Source organism: Akanthomyces muscarius, chromosome 6 (assembly GCF_028009165.1).
Source record: "Akanthomyces muscarius strain Ve6 chromosome 6, whole genome shotgun sequence".
Lineage (NCBI taxonomy): Eukaryota > Fungi > Ascomycota > Sordariomycetes > Hypocreales > Cordycipitaceae > Akanthomyces > Akanthomyces muscarius.
In genome coordinates this window covers 3,628,196-3,651,250 of record NC_079246.1, presented here as the reverse complement: position 1 = coordinate 3,651,250, position 23,055 = coordinate 3,628,196, and the positions used below count along the sequence as shown (strand labels likewise).

Below are 23,055 nucleotides of genomic sequence, written 5' to 3'. Positions count from 1 at the left end.
GAATAATTAGATACCAAAATACAAGACAGTTCAAATGAAACACACAAATGTGTCGTTCTAGAGTCTTTATTGCGCATGTTGGCTGCTCTTGGGTTCTGGGCCAAGGCCGAGACCCAACCATTTTGCTACGCCCAGGTCTTGGCAAGTCTAACGCAGTCATACACCCTGCGCAACGGCTTTCGCCTTTCCTCTTGGCGTTTTTCATTAAGTCGCTCTCTTGTCACCCCCTCATTATAGGTATGGGCTTTTTGTACTTTTGTGCCTCGCTGCGGTGGCTTTGCACTGCGCTGCTGGACTCGGCGCCAAGGGCGTGTGCGCTGCGGCGAAGCTTGGCCAGCACAGCCGAGAACCTTATTAAGACTTGGCTTTGGTAGGTAGAGAGACTGTACATATAGGAGACACTGAGCCCTCTATCCGGGGGGAAGACAGATGCTCTCGTCAACTGCGGAAAATCGACATGCGTTCCGACCGCAATGACAGCCATGGGTCGGCCAAATCGATTGTCGTGCGACAACGGCATGCCGACGTAGAGGCACAGCAATTTTCATACAGCGATGAACGCAAATTGGGAATTTTCAGTACGGCGTTCTTGATAATCAATAAAATGATTGGGACAGGGAGTACGTAACCCCTCCTCTCCACGAGAGAGACCATGCTAAATAGACAGTCTTTTCCGCACCGGCGACCGTCTTCAGCGCCACGGGCTCCGTCGGCATTTCTCTTCTTCTTTGGCTCCTCGGCGGCATCCTCGCCCTTTGCGGACTTTCCATTTATTTGGAACTCGGCCTCGCCATTCCCCGCTCAGGTGGCGAAAAGAACTACCTCGAGCGCATCTTCCGCCGTCCGAAGTATCTGGCCTCGTGCATCTTGGCCTTGCAAATGGTGCTCCTGGGCTTCTCCGCCGGTAACGCGGTCGCTTTCGGGCAGCTCATTGTCGACGCGTGCAGCTCGACACTGACGGGAGAGACATGGGCCGCGCGCGCCATCGGCATCGGCTGCGTGACATTTGCGGTCCTACTACACAGCCTCCTACCACAATGGGGCGTGCGGCTGATGAACCTCATGGGCGTGTTCAAGGTCGTCGTCATGCTCGTCATTGCGTTCTCGGGGGTTGCGGCGCTGGCAGGGTATCGCGGAACCGACGATCCGCATAATTTCGACCACTCATTCTCCAGGACGGACATGGAGCGGTACGGCGCGGGCGGTTTCTATGCGTACTCGAGTGCATTTCTGAGCATTATTTACACCTTTAGCGGATGGGAGAGCGCAAACTATGTGCTCAGCGAGGTACGAAATCCGCGGCGGACGCTGGCGATTGCGGCGCCGCTGGCGGTGGGCGTCGTCACTGTGCTGTACATGATGGCGAATATTGCGTATTTTGCTGCGGTTCGGAAGCTGGATCTGGCAACGTCGGAGTTGTTAGTTGCTGCGCTGTTCTTCAAGAACATGTTTGGGGAGAGTGCGGCGGCCAAGACACTACCTGTGTTTGTGGCAGTTAGTAGTCTTGGGAGTGTATTGGCGACAAGCTTTGCGCACTCGCGTCTGAATCAAGAGCTCGGAAAGGAGCGAATATTGCCTTTCGGGAGATTCTGGGCGTCGAACAAGCCCTGCAACGCTCCAGCGGCGTCGGTACGTACGGCGTTCGTACATTACGACTATTGCTGACTGAACAGCTTGTACTGCATTGGGTAATCACAGTCATTGTGATAGCTGCACCGCCGCTCGGCCACTCGTATGATGCGATTATAGAACTGTGAGTGCGGTCTGCTTACACACGGACTGAAGTCGAGCTAACAAGATAGAACTGTATACCCTCGGGCCTGGATCAACATGCTCCTAACAGTTGGCCTCGTTTACTTACAATGGAATAAACCAGAGCGCTGGAAATCGCCGTGGCACACGTATCTGCCCATTTCGATGATATATCTGTTTCTCAACGGGCTTTTGATCATTGGGCCCTTTGTACCGCCGCCTTCATCTTCCATCGGCGGGGCTCACTTCTACCTATTTCCTCTCGTTGGGCTCGCGGTACTAATCTCTGGGGTATTATACTGGGCAGTATGGATCAAGCTGGTGCCTCGTGTAAAAGGCTACCGAATAGAGGTAGAACGAGTCTTTGGCCACGACGAGATTGTGCGATATCACCGAGTCAGCCTATAGTCGCAATAACAATACCATAAGAATATAATAGAAGCAAGTGTAATAGCAAGTCATAGTCAATAAGGGAGGAAAATTCTGCATTTTATCTTTATTTTTAATCTCGGTGCAAGGTAGCCCTGCATGTCGTCACCTCCCGACCTGGTGGGGCAAACTTTTAGCTGCCTCGAGATTCAAGCTTTGCACCTTCAGATCTTCATCCTCCCACCACCATGGACGGCCTCGACGAGTTTGAGAAGCAGCTTGCTGCCGATAAGGCCGAGCGTGAGCGCACCGAAGATCCCAAGAAGCACCGACACCGACACCGCGACGACGATCGCCATCGCCGGCGCCACCGCGACGAGGACGACGACCACAGACACAAGCGGCGACGGCGGGCGCGCGACAAGCACGATGACTCACGGCACGAGCACGGAGACCGCGACAAGCATCGTGCCCGAGATCGTAGCGAAAAACACAAAGACAAAGAGCTGGAAGACAAGCCATCAGCGGAAGCGGGAGATGCGCCTGTCCGAGACGCTTGGATGACGGCGCCGTCCGCCCTCGACATTGAGCACATCCACCGAGCGATACCAAAGGAAAAGACGCCACCAAAAGAACCGGAGCGCGTCATGTCTGTCCGCGAGATCAACCGTGGGCTCAATACACCCGCTTCCGCAGCCGAGGCGTCCTCCGAGCCAAAAGAGTGCGTTATCGACTACACATTTGGCGATTCCGGTTCCAGCTGGCGCATGACCAAGCTACGCGGCGTGTACGACATGGCGAACGACACAGGACGGCCGGTCGAAGACATTGCTGTTGAGCGCTTCGGAAGTTTGCAGGAATTTGATGACGCCAGAGAAGAGAAGCAGGAGCTCGACCGGGCCAAAAGCTACGGCAAGGGCTACAACATGAAAGACAAACCCACAGGCGAATTCTACACGGAGCGTCTCGCCAACCAAAAGCCAACTTCGCCAGCCCCTCGACCACCCTCTGCAGAACCAACTAGCGCAGCGCCCGCCGCGACCATTGTCACCCCTCTAGACCAAACCGCGCTGAACCGTCTCCGCGCGCAAATGATGAAGGCCAAGCTCCGACGGCTCCCCAACGCCGCGCAGCTCGAGGAGGACTACAACCGCGCCGCCGCGGGCTTCTCCCCCTCGGCGTCGGCCGCGCAGTCCGTCGTGCTCGGCGGGCAGGACAGTCGGCTCCTCGCGGGCCACATCCGCAACGAGGTGCGGTCGGTGGACAACAAGCGCGGCCGCGAGCGCGGCACCGTCGTCGCCAACGAGGACATGACGGTCGACGACATGCTGCGCGAGGAGCGCCGCACCAAGGGCCAGGCGGGCGGCGAGGGCATGCGCCTCGCCGAGCGCATCGCCAAGGACGGCAAGTTTGACGACGACCTCGAGTACATGGAAGAAAACGCCGAGAAGCTCGCCAAGCGCGTGCACAAGTCCGAGGTGAACCTGAAGAACATGGCCGTCAGCGAGTTCCAGAAAGTCAATCGCATACTGGAGAACTGTCCGCTGTGCCACCACGAGGACACGCAGAAGCCGCCACTCGCGCCAGTGCTCGCGCTCGCCACGCGCGTCTTCCTGACGCTCGCCACGGAGCCCGAGATATCCCCTGGCGGCGCCGTCATCGTCCCCACGACGCACCGCAAGAACCTCCTCGAGTGCGACGACGACGAGTGGGAGGAGATGCGCAACTTTATGAAGAGCCTCACGCGCATGTACCACGCCCAGGGCCGCGAGGTGCTCTTCTACGAAAACGCCGCCGCGCCGAACCGCCATCTGCACGCCGCCATGATGGCCGTCCCCATTCCGTACGCCGAGGGCGCCACCGCGCCGGCGTACTTTAAAGAAGCCTTCCTCTCCGCCGACGAGGAGTGGTCGCAGCATAAGAAAATTATCGACACGGGTGCGAAGGCGCGCGAGGGGCTCGGTCGGATGGCGTTTCGAAGGTCGTTGGCCAAGGAGATGCCGTACTTTCACGTCTGGTTCACGCTGGACGGCGGACTGGGGCACATCGTGGAGGATGCTGGGCGCTGGCCCAAGGGGGATGTCTTTGCGAGAGAGGTTATTGGCGGGATCGTGGACGCGGAGCCGCATATTGTCAAGAAGCAAGGGCGGTGGCATCGCGGCGATTCGAGGGTGGACGGGTTCAAGAAGGACTGGAGGAAATTTGACTGGACGAGGGTGCTGACCGAGGACTAGGTCGAGCGACATGTATACCACAGTGAAAGCCGTAGCAGCGAGAATTAGATAAGGTTTCTTCAAGAGAGCAAGGGCAGACTGCAGTCTGACTTCAAAAAGACCATAGAAAGAATATGTATATGATAAAAACCGCTTGAATGCGGCTGGTATTTGAAAAATGCGATTATAATCATAGCATGCATGCCTGAACAACTTTTTCCAAGCTAAAATATCCAAAAGAAAAGATAAAGTCCACCTCAAGAATTCGTCCGAGAAGTAGATAATCAAAACTAGCATTGCCAAATGCCCGTCCGTAATGAAGAAGAAAAATACATTGGTCATAGGGATATCCAACACATTATGCCATGATGAGCATCAAAAACGCAAGCCAAAAGAAAAGAAAAAGAAAAAAAGAAGATTGGCCGGCTTCATCGCTGCGTCGTCCGTCGTCCACGCTCCCGTTGCCGAGAGTCATCCCCCGTCACGCGCATCCAGTCCTCCCACTCCTTGCTCATCTCCATGAGCACTGAGCCCATGACCGTCGCGCTCGCCATCAACCCATGCCCTTCTCCCTCCAGCACGCGTACCTCACATCTGCGCATGCTCTTGCCCAGCCACTTGACATTGTCCACCGGCACGCGATTATCCTTGCTGCCGTGATGAATCACAACCGGCCGTGTAATGTCCACGTAGCGAAACCCAATGGTATGGCGACGCTCCAGACATACCAGTAAATCCACAGCGGGATTGGCACCCGTCGTTGCCAGGTCCCAGATAGCGTGCGTGAGCCGCGTGTCGTACGTAACCTGGCGCTCTTTGCCCGCCGCCTCTTCTAGGCCCGCGCCGGCATACATGCTGCTCTGCGGGGGGTGCATACGGTCCATGTTCTCCGTGGCGTCGGGCGTCGGGACAGGGCGCGCGCCATTGTGGTCTCCGTTCAGGGTCGCCATATCGATGTGGTCACCTGCGGAGGGCGTCACGCTGCGGCCCTCTTTGCCGCCGCTTTTGCGCTTGCTCCGACGGGGCGTCTTGGGCAGGGAGCTGGTGATGGAGGAACTGGTGGCGCTCATGAAGCTGCTGTTGGCGGCCTTGAGGATGGGTGTGGGCAGCGCACGGAGGATGCGCTGTGATGTGGGGATTGAGTGCGTGGGAGGTGCCTGCGACGCGCCAAAGACGTTCATCTGCGAAGGCGGGATCCAGGGTGCGAGGAGGTGAATCTTGCCTCGAATGTGTTGTGGCATGCGTAGGGCGGTGGCGAGGGCGTAGATTGCGCCGGCCGAGTGGGCGAGAATGGAAAATTTGGTAATCTTGAGAACTTGGCAGATGGCATAAACGTCGTCTAGAAATATTAGCATTGATCATGATCAGCGAAAAGGCAACTCACCTGGCCAGCTTAGTGGTGTGGTGGTGCCGTCGGCGTACGGTTCGCTGTCACCGACGCCTGGACGGTCCGGGGTAATGAGACGCAGCTTCAAAGTCAAGGCAAGTTCGTCGTAAAATGTCGTAATGTATCGAGTCAATCCCATGCCAACGCAGCAAAAGACGGCCGAGCCTTCAGGGTCACCAACTTCGGAAAACGAAATCATTCGTCCCGTCTGCGGATGCTTGATTTTCTGGGATAGTCTAGGCGAGCACAGATATGACTCGACATTGTCGTCGATGGAATCCGCCGAGGCAGGACGTTCGTATGCGATAGGATGGGCCGTTCGGTCGGACTGCTCGCTCGTGCGGGCTGGGCTCATCGGGGCAGCGGCAGAAAGACGCTTCAGTTTGGAGCCGCTCCCTTTTGCGCGCAAGTCAGCGGATGGAAAGGGGCTTAGGCGGCCGTTGCCGTTGTGCTCCCGCTCGTAAGCTCGGCGGCCGTTGGAAATGGCGGGCGCTGGGGCTCCCTCGTGGTCAATGTCGTCCAAGAAGGATTTTTGTCGATAGTCCGGCGACGGCTCCGGGCGTCCATTCTCCCGCTCGTACTGGTCATCGAGCGCCTGTGTCACGGCAGCATACTCATCTACGTCAAACAAGAACGACCGTCCAGCGTCAGATTCGCCGCGCTTGTGGCTCGTCCGTGATAGTGCGCCGTTGCGACTGTGTTCTGCAGCTTCGGGTATGGGCTCGGATTCGCTGTTTTGTCTCGATCGACGGGCGCTGGAACGCTTCTTCTGTCCCGACCTTCGCAAGCTGGATTCGCGGGTGGGTATAGCCTGGAAGCCGTTGTAAGAGTCGCTCGAGTATCGAACGGGATTGAATACGGGTTCCTCGCGAATGGCCATCTCTGCGAGAAAGGGATCGGCACGCCCGCCGCTGTGGATGCTGCTGGCACCGCTGGCCGAGGGCATGACCGCACCAGGCCACTTGCGGTCCAGGTCCTTTTCACGAAGCCGCTCCTTGGAGCTCATGTACAGCACGTCCTTTTGGCGGCGGCCCGTTTTCTTGCCCCAGCTGTCGTGGGAGCGGCGCGGACGCAGCTCGGGATCGGGCGCGGGACCAGGCTCTATGGAAAGGTTGCCAATGCTTCTGGCATCGTCGTTTCGTGAGCCGAGGGAAGCAGAGGAGGAGGCGCGGGAGAGACTGCTCCCACGAAGATATGGTCGAAAGCCGTCGGTGGAGGATGCTCGGGGACTCTTGGGTGTGCTTGCGGAGGTATAGCCAGAGGGGAGTTTCGAGGTACGAACGACGGGAGAGGTGGCGCCGTCGTCGAGGGGATCAATGGCGTCGGAGAAGCCAGTGGTTCGAGTCTCGAGGCGAGAGGGACTGGCCGGGTCCGCAAGGGGCAGCGAATCAAAGTGGGAGGTGGTCAGGCTGGAGATGAGGTCGGAGATGATTTCTGGACTGGCGCCGGGGTTGGGTCGCGCAGAGGAAGGGCCGTTTTTGGTTCGTGAGCTGTTTGAGCGGTTGTGAGCGTGGCGCTGCGAGTGCGTTCGTGACGGGACAGCAATAGGGGGACCGTCGGGCGGATCGCGGTCCATGATGCAAGGAGAGAGCCCGTCTCGTTGGGCACGCGCCGCAAAAGAGCCACAATTGGGGGGGGACACACGGTCTGGTGTCTCTCAGGCGGATGGAGTAGTCCGAGGCAGCTCTAGTTTGACAAACGGATTAGACTCGACGGTAGGGCGAATGGCGATGGCGATGGCGCAGGTGAGCGGCGCCAGTGCATTCATGCCCGGACTGCTGGTACCAGTAACTAGGCACTGCAGCACGGCAGATGGCAGGCGAGCGAGCCAGCAAGCGTTCCACAGGACAGGAGGCTACTTTTCCCATGCAGAATCGGCGTTTCGAAATTGTCCCAAAAAGAAGCCAAGCCCAAGTCTGTGCGGTGCCCGGTCGGCTGGCCTGCTGGACCGCTGCAAATCAGGGACTCGGGACGCTGAGCTCGGACACTCCCAAGCGGGGATGGGGCGTTAGCCACGGGGCGAACGATATACGGAGCCCTGGCTATAATGGAGACGATGCAGACGCCGATGGCTTGATCGCTGAGTTTGCGCTGATGAAGGAGCAAGAAATACTGCGTTGGGGGGGGGCAGGAAAAAGTTGAGGTTTGCAGAGCAAACGACAGAGAGGGAGAGGCTGCGACCTGGATGTGCCTGACCAGAGCGGCCAGACCAGACCAGCAACTAGCTCGTCTCGCCGTTAGCCTGCAACTGCTCGTGATAAATCAGCTAAAACAAGAATAGTCGACCAAACTATTGCAAGGCCCGTTTCCGCTAAATTACGACAGCTTATAATTGCTGGGCATTCAGGCACAGCGTGGTGCTACCCTGGCGGACGATGGACAGTCAGACTGCAATGCTACGCCTTCACGACCACCCCAGCGCATTGATTCTACGCTGTGGATAAGATGGGCTCCAACGCTGCCGAAACATCTCAGCTGTCTCGCTGCAAAGCATACGGTACTGATAGCTTGACTCGCCGCCTGCTCAGACTGGGTCGCCTGCGCCACGAAAAAGCAACAATTGTAGAAAGCTGAAAGTGAGGCTGGCCGCCGATCAGCTTGACAAGGAACCGTGATAAAATTAGACGCAGGCTAAATTTATCGCGGATTTTATTTCAAATCACTTAGCGTTCCAAAAAAGAGACCAACAACAATAAGAAAAGAGAACAGTCCGGCGCCGACCCTGGCAGGTACTGGTACTGCTACCCTACAATCAAACAGCTACGGTTGCAGGAACGGAAGTGTGAGGAAACGGCAAAGATGAATCGAGTACGCAAAAAAAGTGAAAACCCCCAGGTTAGGAGATAATTTGCCTGATCCGAGGTAACCAAGAATGGCTGTCTTTGGTTTACGGTTAAGGCGCCTGCCGTAGACCAAACGCAGGCGGCGCCCGCTCCAATACCACTTGGGTACATCGCCACCAAGATGCCATTCATCATTTGGACCATACTTGAACTACGGATGCTATATTCCCACTACAATTTGCCTAGGGTTCGGTTTTAAGCAAAAAGTTGTACATGGCTCTGCTGGAGCCATCGCAGCGAAAAACTGAGACTATTCTTGTAGTCGTGACGTCAGATACTAGAAATTAAGTCTGTTGTTCATCGTCACACTCACTTCCTACTTTTGCAACACCACAACTAATCCGATACAACGAAGCCGACTCAGCATGTCTAAACCAAATGAGAAACCGAACACTCTGCGGCAGACAACAAGCCAGAGCGAGCGCATGGAGTACCGCATCGGCCGCGGCGAGCAAGGCGTCTTCCACTTTGAGCCGTACAAGTCCGCCCTGCTACCCCTCTGGCGCTTCCGCACCGTGCCCATTGCCGAAAAGAGCGCCGCCGACTTGTGGGCGCGCTTCGAGGCGTATGGCGAGCAAGACGACTTTATCGGCATGGACATGGCGCGCAAGTTTATCCAGATGGGCATGACGCGGGCGAAGCGCTACGCAAACCACGCCGGCGGACGGAAATACAAAAAGGGCGCCACCACCCGCCAGGAACTTCCCAAGAGCGAGCGACATGCGGATAAGAGTGACAAAGAACGGGCGAGCCAAGTGTTTCGAGAGTACTGGGAGCGATGCAAAAGTCATGAGGGCTACAATAGGCTAAAAGACGCGTTTATATCGGAGCAGAAGAAATGGGATGCTGGCACATAGTCTGGGCTATTTCGAAAAAGCCTTCCATGCATAAACCTTACTATTCACTCGCAGCCTTCCTCAAGATGAGATCCTGCGATACCAATGCCACGGCCGTCAGTGTCGCTGATGGTTATGCCAGTACAACAGGAATGATGGCGTACATTTTTGAGACGGTTTCGATATAATTTCCAACGGATCTGTGACACTATCTCTCGCACTCTGCGCATTCAGGCTATTCTTGCGAGCGATGCTCTTTGTGGTCGCTGGTGGGCTGTGGGACTTGTTGTAGACGCAGGCAATGCCTCTGGTGGAGCAACGGCCGCAGATATGCTCTCCATCGCACTTTACTTTGGTAGCGCGACATGTCTGGCAGGCTGTCATGGGCCGGCGGGCAGATTTTTTGTTATTGCGATGAGTTTGGCTCTGCCACTTGAACATCAAGTTGTCGGGTTTGTCTGTGATGCGCGACATGGCGAGAGACGATTCTCCGCGGGGGAGAATTCAGTGGACGGCGAAGAAAGGCCAAGATTTGGGTCTTTTATATGGTTGGAAACGGAATGGCGATAAGAGAGATGAAGAGTTGAGGCTGCGGCAACACAAAAAGGCATTAATACTTCGAGCTGGAAGCAAGTGCAAGCGCCTCAAGTGCCGGGCCCAGATCAACTGCACCTGGCCGTAGTGTGGCTATCACCTTCACAAGCGGAGCCATTGCCCTCCGCCTTGATTTCTCGCAGTTCTGAAGGGGATACATACGTCAGGCTTTAGCTGTGCAGTTCCCAGAGTGCTGCCGAAGCACCGTGGCGCACAAAAACTGTTTTAACTAGTGGGCACATCTGGATGGTATGTAGTGCTACCCGGGTACCATAAGCATCAATTCTAGCCTCCACTTGCAGGCCGTCGAAGCAGCAGCATGCCCCGAACTTGATATCTTGCTCATCTCGATGCCTCTTCGCCAGTAATGCCTTGTAGGACTACCAGAAGAGGAGAGTTGGATCTTCAAGGTGTCCGGCACGCCCGGCAAACCACGCGGGACAACAGCGGCTTGCCAGATTTTGCCTACAAGCTCGACTTCTGAAATTAAGGGTAAGAATTACACATTGCCCTAAAATCACAACTAAATTTGCATTGGGGACAGCTTAACTATCTGAAGCGAGTAAGAGCGCTCAAACTACACACACTCTCTTTACTAGGCAAAACAACGCTCCTACTAGAGCTGTGTCTCGTGTAGGTAAGAGCCACGGTTGTAACAATAATGGCGGGACTCTTATCGTCCCGCTCACTAGTTACCCCGCGCCTCAACTCAACTCAGCGACCCGTCGGCTTTTGTGCTTCTCACTCTCAACAAGTAACACAACCATGGCTTCAAACAACAGCACCAGCGACGAAGTTCAAATCTTCATTATCCCAAGCAAGGATGGTGCGACTTGGTCCCATCATGAGTTTCGAATATTGTATTCGCTGCAGCATAAACAGATTCCATATTCCGTCAAACACGTCGAGTATCCGGACATTGAGTCAACCTTTGCGCCAACCACGCTGGAGCCCAAATCAGACCCCCTCGAACCTTACGAGATCCCCGTGCTCGTGGTCCAGCCCCGCAGCTGCGACGCTCGATACTACATGGGAGCACTGAACATAATCCAGGCCCTGGAGGAGATCCAGCCCGAGCACCCGCTCCTCTACGACACGCCGCGGTCAGTCGAGTTCCGATCCCGTTTCGGGCCGGCCCTTGCGCCCGTCCTGCAGGCCGTCGCCGGCAACGTCGCGGGCATCCTCTCGGAGCGCAGCGCCGCGGCCTTTGCGGAGAAGCGCCGCAAGAGGTGGGGAAAGACAGTTGAGCAGTGGGCGGCCGAGCATCCCATGAGCGAGGCCCTGGTCGCCGCCAAGCCGCGACTCGAGGAGTTTGGCGACTGGCTGGAGCTCGTTCCGGGGCCGTTTGTCCACGGCGATCAGCCGAGCTACGCGGACTTTACTGTGGTCAGCGTGCTCGAGTTCGCTAGGGCGGTGGGCTTCGCAGAGGCGGTGGAGGCGGTCGTAGGCATGCATCCGTCGCTGAAAATATTATATCAGGCTGTTATGGCGAAGCAGCCGGTCGATGGGCAGAATTAGCTCGTGTCTACTTCGTAAACCCCGACAAGTACTGGTATTTGTACACAGTCTTTGAACAGAGTGCGGTTGTTTTCTCGTCGATAAAATTCCTTGCTCTATTTTGGAATGTCAAGTCCGTGATTTCATATCAGTTAACGAATTGCTCAACGGGATTCGTCTCTCGGTTCTCGTCAGTCTTCGCAACTCCGCCCCAGAGCGCCTGCTTAGAGGCTAACTAGACGGCACGGCGCTATCATGCATACACAACAGTTCCTCTACACCCCTGTACCTGGTCCGCTCAAGTAGCTGCAGCTTGCATGCTGTCCTTGCAGCAAAGTAGAAATCCAATTGGTCTGTCCTTCCAAGAGGGGACCCCCAAGGCTGCGGATGCATGGTACTTGTATGCGCAGTTGCTAAAATAAGGATTATAGGTGGCATCGCTCCTGTGGCCCGCGCCCACCAAACGACCAATTCGTGAAGGAGCTTTTACCGGAGTGCGTTTAGTATTGACGAAAGGATGTTTTTCTTCGCGTATCTTTATGTATGCATGCTATAAAAATAATATGCTGCGTAGTATGTATGCCAGGCCACAACAAGTCTAAATAAGTACAAACAGCGTCAACGCCAGAGGAGCCAACAGGGGACCACGACCACGCTGCTTCACGCTTTGGCCCATCGATTGGGCGTCGGACGGCACTCTACTGCCTTTTCTGATTTCACTTGGAGCCGCGCATATTCGCTGCGTCTCGACAAGATCAGCCGTGTACGAATACGTGCCCAAGTCTGTGTACTGGACAAACTCAAGCACCAGAGGCCGCGCAGTCTGCACCAATGTATCGTACGCCTCGTGTCCCTCATCAACAGTGCTCATAGTGCGAGCCGCGCCGAGCGACGCAACCATGTACCCGTCTGGTACGTCTACGCCCGGGATGCTGGTCTCCAGACAGGACATGCCTGTGGCCAACTTGATAGCTATTTTTCTTTTGTTAGTGCCCAGAAAAAAAATATGCGATGAAAGATTCCCTCGCTCAACTGACAAGATGCATGCCAACTCTGTGTGTTGCAGTATTGGTTTAAGCCCGGGGCCGTGCAGTCTCCGGTCGGCCCAAAGTCCACAGAACGAAAGATGCCCGCGGTGCACGACTCCGAGACGAGGCCGTCGCAGGTCTCGTTGCCTGTCCCCGCCTTTGGGCTTCCGAATGCGCCATCGAGGGCGTATGCGCAGAGATGCATGTACTTTCGCGAGTTATTCCCGAAAGCTTGTTGGGGAATCGCCAGCCACATGCCCACCTCTTGCCCGCCATTGTCTTTCAGCGCAAGAAATACATGCCACAGGGTGTCGCCTGTAATCTTGGGGACGGTAAAGTTGGCAGAGCCTGTGGAGTTGGCCCCTAGGAAGCCGTCGAGTGGTGTCGGGGCGTTCGCCGTGCCATTGTTGGGGGCCGCGCAGCTGCCATTGTATGGTGTCGCCAAAGCTATGCGACAAAGGGACAGAACGGTCGCACAAAGCAGCAGCAACATCGTGAATTTACTGTATTTGTTTTTGCGAGAACATGTCGATGTGACCGCCCGTTGGGACCAATTAAAATAATTTCGAAAAACAAGGCTGAGCAGTCAGCCGGGTTTAACGGAAACAACTGCAACGGATGCGCTAGCAATGCATAGTGACTGCATGGCGTCGTCACTGTTGATTACCGGGGGCGGCTAACTGCAGGCAGAGGCACTGTTTAGGCAACAGGCTGAATTGAATGATGGGAAAGGAAAATTGCAGCGCTGCGATAGTCTAAAAGTGGGATCTACACACCAACGGAAGGCCGGTTCTGGTCAGAAATCAGGAGTGAGATTGCGCCAGACTCCCACTGCTTCGAAAACTTGGATAATCTTCACGGGTGCCAATTCCGGGAATGACTCCCGACTGTCAGTACGCCACGCGTAAGGCTCGTGGCTAATTTCCCGCTAGCTGGGGACGGGCAGCCTGCTCCGGCCGCATTGCCCATGGCGCAATGAACTGCTTCTGGCTTTATTCTGGAACAGAATGACTTTCTGCAGCATCACAAGGCTGGTTCAATGCGGTTCTACTACTCGGCCCAAGTACACGTCCGACAGGCGCGCAGTCGGCAGGGCTCAAAACCGAACCAGAGGATGATTAGCACGTGGTGCCATTCGGCCGGCTCGACAGCATATAAACACTACCGAAAGATCGTCACCATAGTACATAAAAGCTCCCGAAACTTCCCAGCTTGATGAATCCCTTCGTTGTCGATGCGGTCTGGTTTTCAGCAGCAGCGCGAATTGTGGTCCCGTTCATCGGCCCTCCCTCTCTCGACACGGACCTTGCCGCTTCCAACTACAAAGTGTCAGTAGTAACTATTGACCAGGTAATGGAATTCTGTGACAGCATGGATATACTTACAGATGGATTGGTCAAGATTGAGGTTACATTGAAGAGTGCCGTGGAGAGGGCCTCGAGTAACCAATAACTACTGGACCCCGACTCTGGACGCCCACACTGTCGTGTCGCAAGACATCAGACTTGTGCGGCCAATTTCTCGACTACAGCTGCAGTAGTAAATTCCGACATGTCCTCAGTCGTTTGGAGCCTATGTGACGGACTCTCGCCACTCGATTCAAAATAGTAGTCTGGTTTGGTCGGTGAAATATACCATATCTGGCGTGGCCAAAATTAGTGGGTTCTAGATGGATAGAATGGTTTCATTCAATTCTACTACAGGGTCACTGACTTTCACGAAGCTGAAATGTGTAGATGATGAAAACTCGTTTTCTGCGGTTGACGGTTTGTAGCGAGTGTGGTGTGTGACGATAGCGGTAGTGCGTTGTTGAGATTTTGTCTTGTGCAGTTGACACGCGAGTCGCGTGTCTACCGGAACCTCGCTACTTTCATCATCGATTATACACTCACAAAATAAAAGAAGATAGAAAACATATAACAACAATCAGGATGTTTTTTTTTTTCGGGCATGTTTCTATATAGAAATCGCAAGTGCCCACAATGCGACCAGCAGTCAACGGTGCGCGGCGTGCAGCCCGGACATACGATGACACCGAGTCTAAGTTTCGCCGTTTAGAGTTGATACGTCAATACACATGTAAAGTACTACATCCACCCTTTTGGCCAGTACACAACTGCATTGCCGCCTGGCACCGAGTGCTCACTCAGCCTCTGCCAGGTGTGTCCGAATAGACGGCGATATAGAGCCGGCTGACATATTGCTTTTGCGGCCTGGTATCAAAGTAGGGGAGTATTCGAAACTGCCACTAGGCGATATGAGAGGCATATTGAGTAGTGCATAATGGATATTCTATTTATATCAGGTTATCCTATGTACATTGATCGACTATGCAAAAGATTTGAATCATGAACACTGTCTTCAATCCAAGTAGCTGGTCTTTCTCTTAGCAAATGAAACAGATTGCGACAAGTAGCTGTCCTCTTACCGCTTAGATGCACTTGCAGACGCCGACGGCGCCAGGGCAGAGACCGTTCTTGCAGAAGCTGTTGTTATCGCCGCAGGGGCCGCGGCAGTTGGGGGCGCTGCGGGCGTCGTGGGTAGGGCCAGCAATGGCGAGAGAGGCCATGGCCATGAGGATGATGCTGCCGAAGTTCATTTTGTGTGTGTGTGTGTGTGCTGCTGATTTGATGGTGCTGTTTCGACCAAGCGAGCAGACAAGTTGGAAGAAGTGCCTGTCTTTATACCCGACCGATCGGAGGACCCCAACAGTTCAAGATGCTCGTCATGACGTTCACATAAGCAGCATGACGCCGATGGCCCGTGGAAGGTTGCATTGACTTTAATCCGCCGACGGCGACTTTGGTGTAAAGACGGGGCGTGGGATGCGTCTTTGCTTAGAATTGATTAGGCCCGTGTTAAGTTTCGGACCCGAAAGATATTCTGGAGAAGCGCTAAGCCGACAAGGAGGATTGATCGAACCGCCAAGACCGCCAACATCGCCCTAGGACGACCTTAGTGCTGACTTTGACGATACGGCCTCTATCTATTCTTACCTCAGCCGCTCAGCGTCACGCCCGGCTGATTCCTACTCGCCGGAGTTTCAAAAAATCCAAATTAATGGAGGAACGTGTTTTGAAGTATTCAATTGTAGTGCACACTATAATTCAAGGGGACAGTAAAGAGTAAGTAGAAAGTATTGGCGGCCAAGACTGGTATAAGTACCACAGGTCTATCCTCAGAAATTCGCGGCAATCAGCATCTTCACCATCTTTATCATCTTCATCAAAATGCAAATTCCAACACACGCACTCATTGCCATTACGGAGGCCTTTATCGGCAACATCTCCTCGCGCAGCTGGGACAACCTCCCTGGCTTCTTCGCCCCTGATGCAACATGGTGGATCAGCGGCAACGCGGCTCTGCTCCCCCCGGGTTTCCCTTGCGGCGACGGCCTTGCCAAGGACCGCCTGCCTAACCTGCCCGGATTGATGGATCAGTTTACGCACTACGAGTACAAGATTGTCAACATTGTCGGCCAGGACAACAGGGTCATGGTCGAGGGGCAGGCCATCGGCGACGGCCCTGGCGATCTTCACTACGTCAACAACATCACATCGTCTTATGAGTTTGAGCGACCGGGCAAGATTGTCAAGGTGCGCGAGTACCCGGATTCCACTGAGATTCTGTGGGTGATGCAGCAGCTCCAGAACCAGAGCAAGTCAACTTGAGACAGGTCTAAATACCCTATACTTTATGAGGAAAACCGAGCCAGACTAAACTCTAAAAAGATAAATAAGATAAAAGTTTGTCCCTCCTGATATGTTTGCTGAGAAGTCTGCGTGAGGTCTTGGTAGTGCTCCAGCTACGGTGACTTTGTATTTTCCTTTTCCTTTCATGCCGTCTCATAACCGTGAACTGGCTCAGGCACCGAGATTGACGCTGTTTGAGCGCAGTAAAGCCCTGGACGAAGGTTACGCTACCGTAAAATGTAACTAATCGACACTTGACCCCCCAGTTGCCGTACTTGGGTCGTGAAGCAGCCACAGCCACAGCGGGCAGTTTGCTAATGTCCGGAGCTACACAGTCTCGGAGCATTTCGTTACCTGGGCGGAAAACAGCGCAATGGCTCGTTCTCTGGCTGATCGGAGATGGCTCGGAACGTTTATCTCCCCCACCAATAGTCTCAGGTACCGGATAACCAGCTGGCGAGGCTTCCCCACACACTAAATTAGAACGGCTGTCACTTTTGAAGTTAAATTTTTTTTTAACCAAAATAGTACAACACTCGCTTCGCCATTGCCGATATTTCTGCGAGACAATTCGAAAAGGCAATTTACAAGGCATCATGGTGGTCGCAAGGCGCAGTCGAGCAAGCAGCCCGCTATTCGACCAATTGGATGCATCGAACCCCGTACGGTTCCTTGGTTTTGGCTGCCTGCTAACTTGGCAGATGGACGTGTCATGTTGACATGGGCCGGTGTCAATCTAAGCTTGCCATAATAAGTTGGCCATCGTGGCTATGCATCCAAAATCAAGTGTCTCTTGAATTAAAATGGTGGGTAGTCACGTGGTAGGTGCCATTAGCGAAAATATGGGATACATTTTCATCAAACCCGTCGTGAGGCTTGGCCGCCTGCCCCTGTGCATGATTGCTGCTCTTCAGCTCCCCCCGCTGCCTTTTTTGCCATTGGCACTCTCCCGCCAATACTCGCGATATCGTCAGCATGGCAAATACTCCCTCTGCTTCTGCAGACTACACCAAGTATGCCGGGTCGCCGTTTGTGCGCGCCGTGCGTTGGCTGCACCATCTCGTCAACGCCGTGTGGATTTTCGCAGCCTACACCTTGATTCCCGTCTTTTGGCTATGCTCCCTACTCTTTAGCTGGCTCGCCGATCTGATTCTCTGGCCGACGCTACAGCTGATACAGTGCACTCCAGTTTACCCTATGATTGTCGATTTCGGTGTCGAGCATCGCGGCTGGTTCCTCGCCTTCACCATGGTGCCGCTCTCGTTTGCGCACAGCCAATACTCACGACTCCATAACTTATACTCCCAAGCCTTCCTGGCCACGCCGCATCTGCATGATGCACGAGTGCGCGAGGTGCAACAGCAGGTGCAATCGTGGAATGCGGCCGGTCGTGGCCGATTGATGGTGACTGCGCGGCCCCCCTGGCTCTCCGTCAGCCTCCGCGTAGAGACGTACAAGGATACCTGCGAGAAGATCCGCATTGACCTGCCCAACATCCTCGAGGTGAACACGGAAAGCATGACGGTGCGCTGCGAACCAATGGTCAACATGGGCCAAATCACTCGCCACCTCGTCCCGATGGGCTACGCCCTGGCTGTCATGATCGAGATGGATGACCTGACGGTGGGCGGGTTGCTGATGGGCGTCGGTGTCGAGGTCAGCTCACACATCCACGGCTTCTTCTCGGAAACGGTCCGCGCCTGCGAGGTGGTACTGGGCGACGGCTCCCTCGTACGCTGCTCGCGCACGGAAAACGCTGATCTATTCCACGCGTTGCCCTGGAGTCACGGTACGCTGGGCTTTCTTGTGGCCGTGGATCTGAAAATCGTGCCGATAAAGCCATATGTGCACATGACATACATTCCGTGTTACAGTCAGGACGAGCTGCAGAACAAGCTAACGAAGCTGACGCACGCGTCGAATGCACCGCCGCTGATCGAGGCTACAATCTTCAGCAAAGATACTGCCGTCATCTTTACTGGCGAGTTCAGCGATGGCCCGCCAGCCGGTCACACCAGTGGCATTAACGACGTCGGTCACATTTGGAAGCCTTGGTTCTACAAGCACGTGGAGTCGTTCCTGCAGCACGGTCGGGGCGAGGACTGGATCCCGCTCAGGGCCTATTTCCATCGGCACACGCGCAGCATCTTCTGGGAACTGCCCGAGGTCATCCCTATTTCCGTGAATTGGTGGTACAAGTACGTGTTTGGCTGGATGGGACCGCCTAGGATCGCCTACCTCAAGCTCTCCTCAGCACCGGCGATCCGCGAGGCGTCCGTCTTCAAGCACGTGGTGCAGGATATTGTGGTTCCGCTGTCTCACCTAAAAGATGCCATCGAAATTTATCACGACGCATTCGAGGTCTACCCGCTGCTCTTTTACCCCGTGCGCATCTACAAACAGCCAGACGGGCTGCAGGGTGCGCTACGCGAGCCTCTCCACCCGCGCACCAGCCCGGAGACTGGCTCTCAGTACGAAATGTACTTCAACCTTGGCGTGTACGGTGTACCACCCAAACTGAAGCGCAAGGAGTCCTGGGACGCGGTAAAGGAGGTGCGACGGGTCGAGAAGTTTGCGCGGGATCGTCGCGGCTACCAGCTCCTCTACACGGACAGCTTTATGACGCGGACAGAGTTTGAAGAGGTACGTGCCCCTCTGAAGAAGAGACGACGAGGACGAGTAAAATAAGCATGCTAACACGACCCACTGCCAGATGTTTGATCACCAACTATACCGTGAGTGTCGTCGCAAGTATAACGCCATCGGTGCCTTTCCCGAGATATACGACAAGGTCAAGAGCAAATACTGCCCGACGGAGATGACCAAAGAATAGGCATGACGAGAGTGTGTGACTGCGCAAGCAGTCACGCCTCAGACCTCATCTCGGCCTTTGGAACGCTGACATACCCCCATTCCACCCCGTTTGCCGACATGCTAGGAATTAATCAAGCTGCGCTGTCCCCTTGGACTCCGGCGAGAAGTGGCAGTACAAAACCGCCCTGGGCAGCATGCGTCACTCGCGCACTAACGGCGGATAATCCCCAGGACCGATTTCCCTTTCCCCGGTTTTCCTTCATTCGTACGTCGTACCTATTTGCTCGGTACTAATACACAAACTCTATAAATACATAGGTCGCCTTGCTCCCATGCAAGCGACATGCCGAGTCGATGATCAAGGAAAGAGTCGACTGTTTATACCCGCCCAGTAAGCTTTGCGAACTGATGCATTTCAACACTTGCATTGTTCAGTGAGCTCTTTAAACCTCGTAAAGTCATACTCTGCCACTGCCACTGGCTCTACTTTGTTGTTCTATGGTAGCATTGCCGCCGGGCCTGTAGGATGACGTGGTACCCTCATTGTACATCCGTCTATCGGCTGGGTAGAGCTTCCCATAAATCGAGAGGAAAGCCCCACTGCAATATCGAACACCTTCATATTAGCGATACACACAGCTGCGGTGTTGCCAAAAATGGTCTAGTGCAACTGCACCGGTTCAGAGCTTCCAGGCGCCTCGCCATGCGCAGTGTATTTACATGTCGCCGGGGAGCAGCAGCGACGAGCATGGCGACACATAACTATTGTTTGTAGTACAACTAGATTCATGACTATGATATCGAGTAGTCAGTTTCTCGTACACTCAGGAGAGATCGTTCTGCTACAGAATGCTAGCCCGACATCATTTCTGGTAACACTGTTGGCACATTGCTTTTGCCGATGTCGGTGCAAAGAGCATCATCCTCTCACCGAGGTAGTAGTGTTTGCTAGTATTGGTCGAACAAGGCGCCTAGCCATAATTTCGGCGCACAGGCAGATCACGGACAAGTTTAAAGCCCCTTCTCTCGCTCTACGGTCGCCTTCTTTGACTCATTTCTTCAAAGGTCAATTTTGACTTTAGGTGTAGGAAGAGACTCAAGATGGCCCCTACCCGTCCCTCCCGGAGGTCTGAATCGATGTCCTGGTGCAACAACTACTCAACAAGGGACCGAACGAAGACTCCAGGTACAGCTCAGTCTTCCAGGAACCCAAGCCACAACCCTGGCGTTGGTCCTGAGTCGGTATCACGAGCAAACATCTCCCAGACAGATATGCAATCGTTGGTACAGAGAGTGATGCGTTCTTCGCTCAACGATGGCTCGTCTGCCTCCCTTCGGAGGCCGACCAGCTCTGCTGCCGACGGACAGCACATCTTCAACCGCCAAGCTTCGGGCACTAGCACGGTTCCGCCGTCAGCTGAAGCCGCGCACCATGAGACCAACAGGCAGCGGATCGAAACGCGACTAAAGCGTGAGGGCGAAGCGACGCCCTCCCCCCATGAAGCCGAGGCAAGATTGGTCCGCATTAAGAACCACGAGAATCACGCTCTGGCCAACTCGAAGCCTGCTTCGACCGCCGGAATCTTCAAGCACATTTCATCGACCGATCTGCTTTTCCTTATAGACACGACTCGATCCATGCAGCCATACATTAGTGCAGCAAAAGACCAGGTCATCAGCATCATGAAGGATATCAAAAGTGCCTTCTTCAACAAGGCTGATGTTCGAATGGCCGTGGTGGGTTACAAGGACCATGGCGACAGGAATCCTATTCAGACCATCGATTTCACTTCGGATGTCAAACGGGTCAGCTCATTTCTGGACACACTTGTCGCGCAAGGCGGAGGGGACTACCCCGAGGACGTTTTGGGTGGCCTGCAGCAGGCCCTGGTCGCATCCTGGAAGCATCCGACCAGATGCATTATTCACATCTGCGATGCGCCGGCCCACGGGCGCAACCTTCATGATCTGGATGATGGAGATGACGACTACATCAAGCCTGGCAGCGAGCCTCATGGTCTCACCCATGTCCCAATGTTGAAGCTATTGATCGACCAGAATGTCCACTATTCGCTTCTCCGCATCAACGGTTCTACCGATCGGATGGCTTACGAGTTCTCTCAGGTCTACGCAGAAGCTTCTGCGGATTGTAAGCTTCACAAGGCCAACACGTACCACTCCCTCGTCGGCAAAACCTTGTCGGGCCTTGCCACCGTCAGTTTCCAGGGACCGCGCCGGGCGGACGGGCTAAAAACAAGTTCAACTTCGAAGAGCATAACCTGGGTACATCGTATGGCGCACTGAGACATCTCGCAGTCAAGATTGTGACCACATCCGCCACACGATCTGCTACCCTCTCCGTCTCTGTTGCAGGCAATGGGAAAGACCATCATCGTGGTAATCACTTCAGCCCTCTCTTCATGGTCGAAGAGTGCGACGAACCCGATGTCGCTCTGGAAACTACTGCCCCTCAATGGGATACCCCCGGCTGGCTGGACGAGATCATCGAGTTCGAGGCATACACGACTGACGTGGTCGCACACGGTGGCAGCATGCTGGACCAAATGATGGCCCACGACGACAACATCAAGATTAAAACCACCAACCTGACCGTCCACAAGCGACGTCGGCCATTCGCCCAGGGCGCTATGCGTGTCGCCTCTTACGCTCGCTCCGACGCATCGCGCAACCGACTAGTAGTCAAGTCTTACAAGCGCAGGGGCAAAAAGCTCGCACATCTTCTCGGCGACATGCGCTGCCAGGCTCTCTGCAAGGCCTTTGCTCTCGAATTCAATTCAATGGTGTCGGAAAAGTACTCCCTCGACTTCATTGTCGTCACCTCCCTCGCACCGAAGTCCGCACTCGGCGATGCCGAATCCTGCCTGTCGCTCGAGCCTCTAATCGATGGCGAGTACGTCAAGTACAACTCCAACGCCGGATGGGTCAACCCAGACAACGCCTCTGATCCCGTATACATGGCCGCCCAGGCCATTTCCCACTTTACCTTTGAGCGCTCCCTCGGGCGCTTCCTCGTCAGCGACCTGCAGGGCGTGGGCCGCGTCCTGACCGATCCCACCGTCCACAGCCAGGACCCAGAGCGCTTCCGGCTCACAGACACCAATCTGCACCAGGAAGGCTTCTTGTTCTTCTTTTCGACACACAAGTGCAATGCCCTCTGCGAGCAGCTCAAGCTCAAGAGCAACGGCGCAATGGTCGTCGCGAATCAATACGACTTCAGGAAGATCTGGCCCGACGACGTCGCGGCCACGAATATGATGATCTGCTGCTCCAATAAGCTGTGCAGCAGGATCATCCGGGCAAGCATATGCAAGACTTCGGAAGAGTTCCCTGGGTACCGCTGGTGCGAAAAGTGCTGGCGCGAGCTCCAGCGGACAACGAAACATGTTTGCCATGCGCCCGGCCCCCTTCACGAATTTGAAGTGTCTCGTTTCTTCTATGAGTCTCAAGGTGACATACTACCGCGACACTGCCCCAAGCATAGGGGAGGCGCCAGTAGAGCCGTCGGCTCAATTTCCAGCAGGCCGCGAGGCGGTCGCGAGTGTCGCTCCGGCTCGGGTTGCATTGATTTGAACTGCACGTTAAGTCATCCCAGCTAAGCACACTGCCAGCTGTGGAATTGGTGCGACGTGAGCGTCCTTCAAACACCAGCGCGTGCGTTGAAAGCGCCATCTTTTCTCTAGCAGCGGAGACGGAAAAAAATACTTGTACTCGATTAATTAAGTTTTTGAGCCCCCATAGCAGTTCCAACTCAGAAAAGCGAGACAAACACTGATTGAGGTGGGTTTAGCGCCTTGAGTGTTGGCCGCAATGTTGCTCTCACGCACCGTGAGATATCAGGAATGACCAATGCAACTTGCTTGTAAATTGTAGACTATTGCATTAGGTCAACGATTTAGCATTAGAATACCAAGCTCCCTTCGCTTCGTTGCCACTCTATCTGAGCTGTGATTGTGTCTATTGAGTTCAGCATAGGACGTGCATATGGGCGGCGCGCCCGAGTGCAGATTTC

General features: G+C 54.7%; 10 protein-coding genes across 10 annotated transcripts; 7 read left to right on the top strand and 3 right to left on the bottom strand.

The window, feature by feature from the left end:
- Nucleotides 1–457: 457 nt before the first annotated feature.
- LMH87_001309 (uncharacterized protein) lies at nt 458–2,160 on the top strand (the record flags this gene model as incomplete). The annotated part of the gene is made up of 4 exons (XM_056199365.1): nt 458–620; nt 668–1,629; nt 1,674–1,753; nt 1,803–2,160. The coding sequence occupies 4 exons, from the start codon at nt 458–460 to the stop codon at nt 2,158–2,160; spliced, it is 1,563 nt and encodes a 520-aa protein (XP_056056219.1).
- A 209-nt stretch (nt 2,161–2,369) lies between these two features.
- LMH87_001308 (uncharacterized protein) lies at nt 2,370–4,355 on the top strand (the record flags this gene model as incomplete). Its single annotated transcript, XM_056199364.1, has 1 exon — nt 2,370–4,355. The coding sequence occupies one exon, from the start codon at nt 2,370–2,372 to the stop codon at nt 4,353–4,355; it is 1,986 nt and encodes a 661-aa protein (XP_056056218.1).
- Nucleotides 4,356–4,762: 407 nt separating this feature from the next.
- LMH87_001307 (uncharacterized protein) lies at nt 4,763–7,297 on the bottom strand (the record flags this gene model as incomplete). Its single annotated transcript, XM_056199363.1, has 2 exons — nt 4,763–5,673; nt 5,719–7,297. The coding sequence occupies 2 exons, from the start codon at nt 7,295–7,297 to the stop codon at nt 4,763–4,765; spliced, it is 2,490 nt and encodes an 829-aa protein (XP_056056217.1).
- A 1,632-nt stretch (nt 7,298–8,929) lies between these two features.
- LMH87_001306 (uncharacterized protein) lies at nt 8,930–9,421 on the top strand (the record flags this gene model as incomplete). The annotated part of the gene is made up of 1 exon (XM_056199361.1): nt 8,930–9,421. The coding sequence occupies one exon, from the start codon at nt 8,930–8,932 to the stop codon at nt 9,419–9,421; it is 492 nt and encodes a 163-aa protein (XP_056056216.1).
- Nucleotides 9,422–10,759: 1,338 nt separating this feature from the next.
- LMH87_001305 (uncharacterized protein) lies at nt 10,760–11,512 on the top strand (the record flags this gene model as incomplete). Its single annotated transcript, XM_056199360.1, has 1 exon — nt 10,760–11,512. One exon carries the CDS (start codon nt 10,760–10,762, stop codon nt 11,510–11,512), a length of 753 nt encoding a protein of 250 aa, XP_056056215.1.
- A 577-nt stretch (nt 11,513–12,089) lies between these two features.
- On the bottom strand, nt 12,090–13,012 carry LMH87_001304 (uncharacterized protein; the record flags this gene model as incomplete). The annotated part of the gene is made up of 2 exons (XM_056199359.1): nt 12,090–12,463; nt 12,529–13,012. 2 exons carry the CDS (start codon nt 13,010–13,012, stop codon nt 12,090–12,092), a joined length of 858 nt encoding a protein of 285 aa, XP_056056214.1.
- Nucleotides 13,013–14,825: 1,813 nt separating this feature from the next.
- Nucleotides 14,826–15,296, bottom strand: LMH87_001303 (uncharacterized protein; the record flags this gene model as incomplete). The annotated part of the gene is made up of 3 exons (XM_056199358.1): nt 14,826–14,893; nt 14,948–15,005; nt 15,207–15,296. 3 exons carry the CDS (start codon nt 15,294–15,296, stop codon nt 14,826–14,828), a joined length of 216 nt encoding a protein of 71 aa, XP_056056213.1.
- A 453-nt stretch (nt 15,297–15,749) lies between these two features.
- On the top strand, nt 15,750–16,190 carry LMH87_001302 (uncharacterized protein; the record flags this gene model as incomplete). The annotated part of the gene is made up of 1 exon (XM_056199357.1): nt 15,750–16,190. One exon carries the CDS (start codon nt 15,750–15,752, stop codon nt 16,188–16,190), a length of 441 nt encoding a protein of 146 aa, XP_056056212.1.
- A 996-nt stretch (nt 16,191–17,186) lies between these two features.
- Nucleotides 17,187–19,044, top strand: LMH87_001301 (uncharacterized protein; the record flags this gene model as incomplete). Its single annotated transcript, XM_056199356.1, has 2 exons — nt 17,187–18,854; nt 18,925–19,044. 2 exons carry the CDS (start codon nt 17,187–17,189, stop codon nt 19,042–19,044), a joined length of 1,788 nt encoding a protein of 595 aa, XP_056056211.1.
- A 1,253-nt stretch (nt 19,045–20,297) lies between these two features.
- Nucleotides 20,298–22,642, top strand: LMH87_001300 (uncharacterized protein; the record flags this gene model as incomplete). Its single annotated transcript, XM_056199355.1, has 2 exons — nt 20,298–21,174; nt 21,252–22,642. The coding sequence occupies 2 exons, from the start codon at nt 20,298–20,300 to the stop codon at nt 22,640–22,642; spliced, it is 2,268 nt and encodes a 755-aa protein (XP_056056210.1).
- Nucleotides 22,643–23,055: the final 413 nt, after the last annotated feature.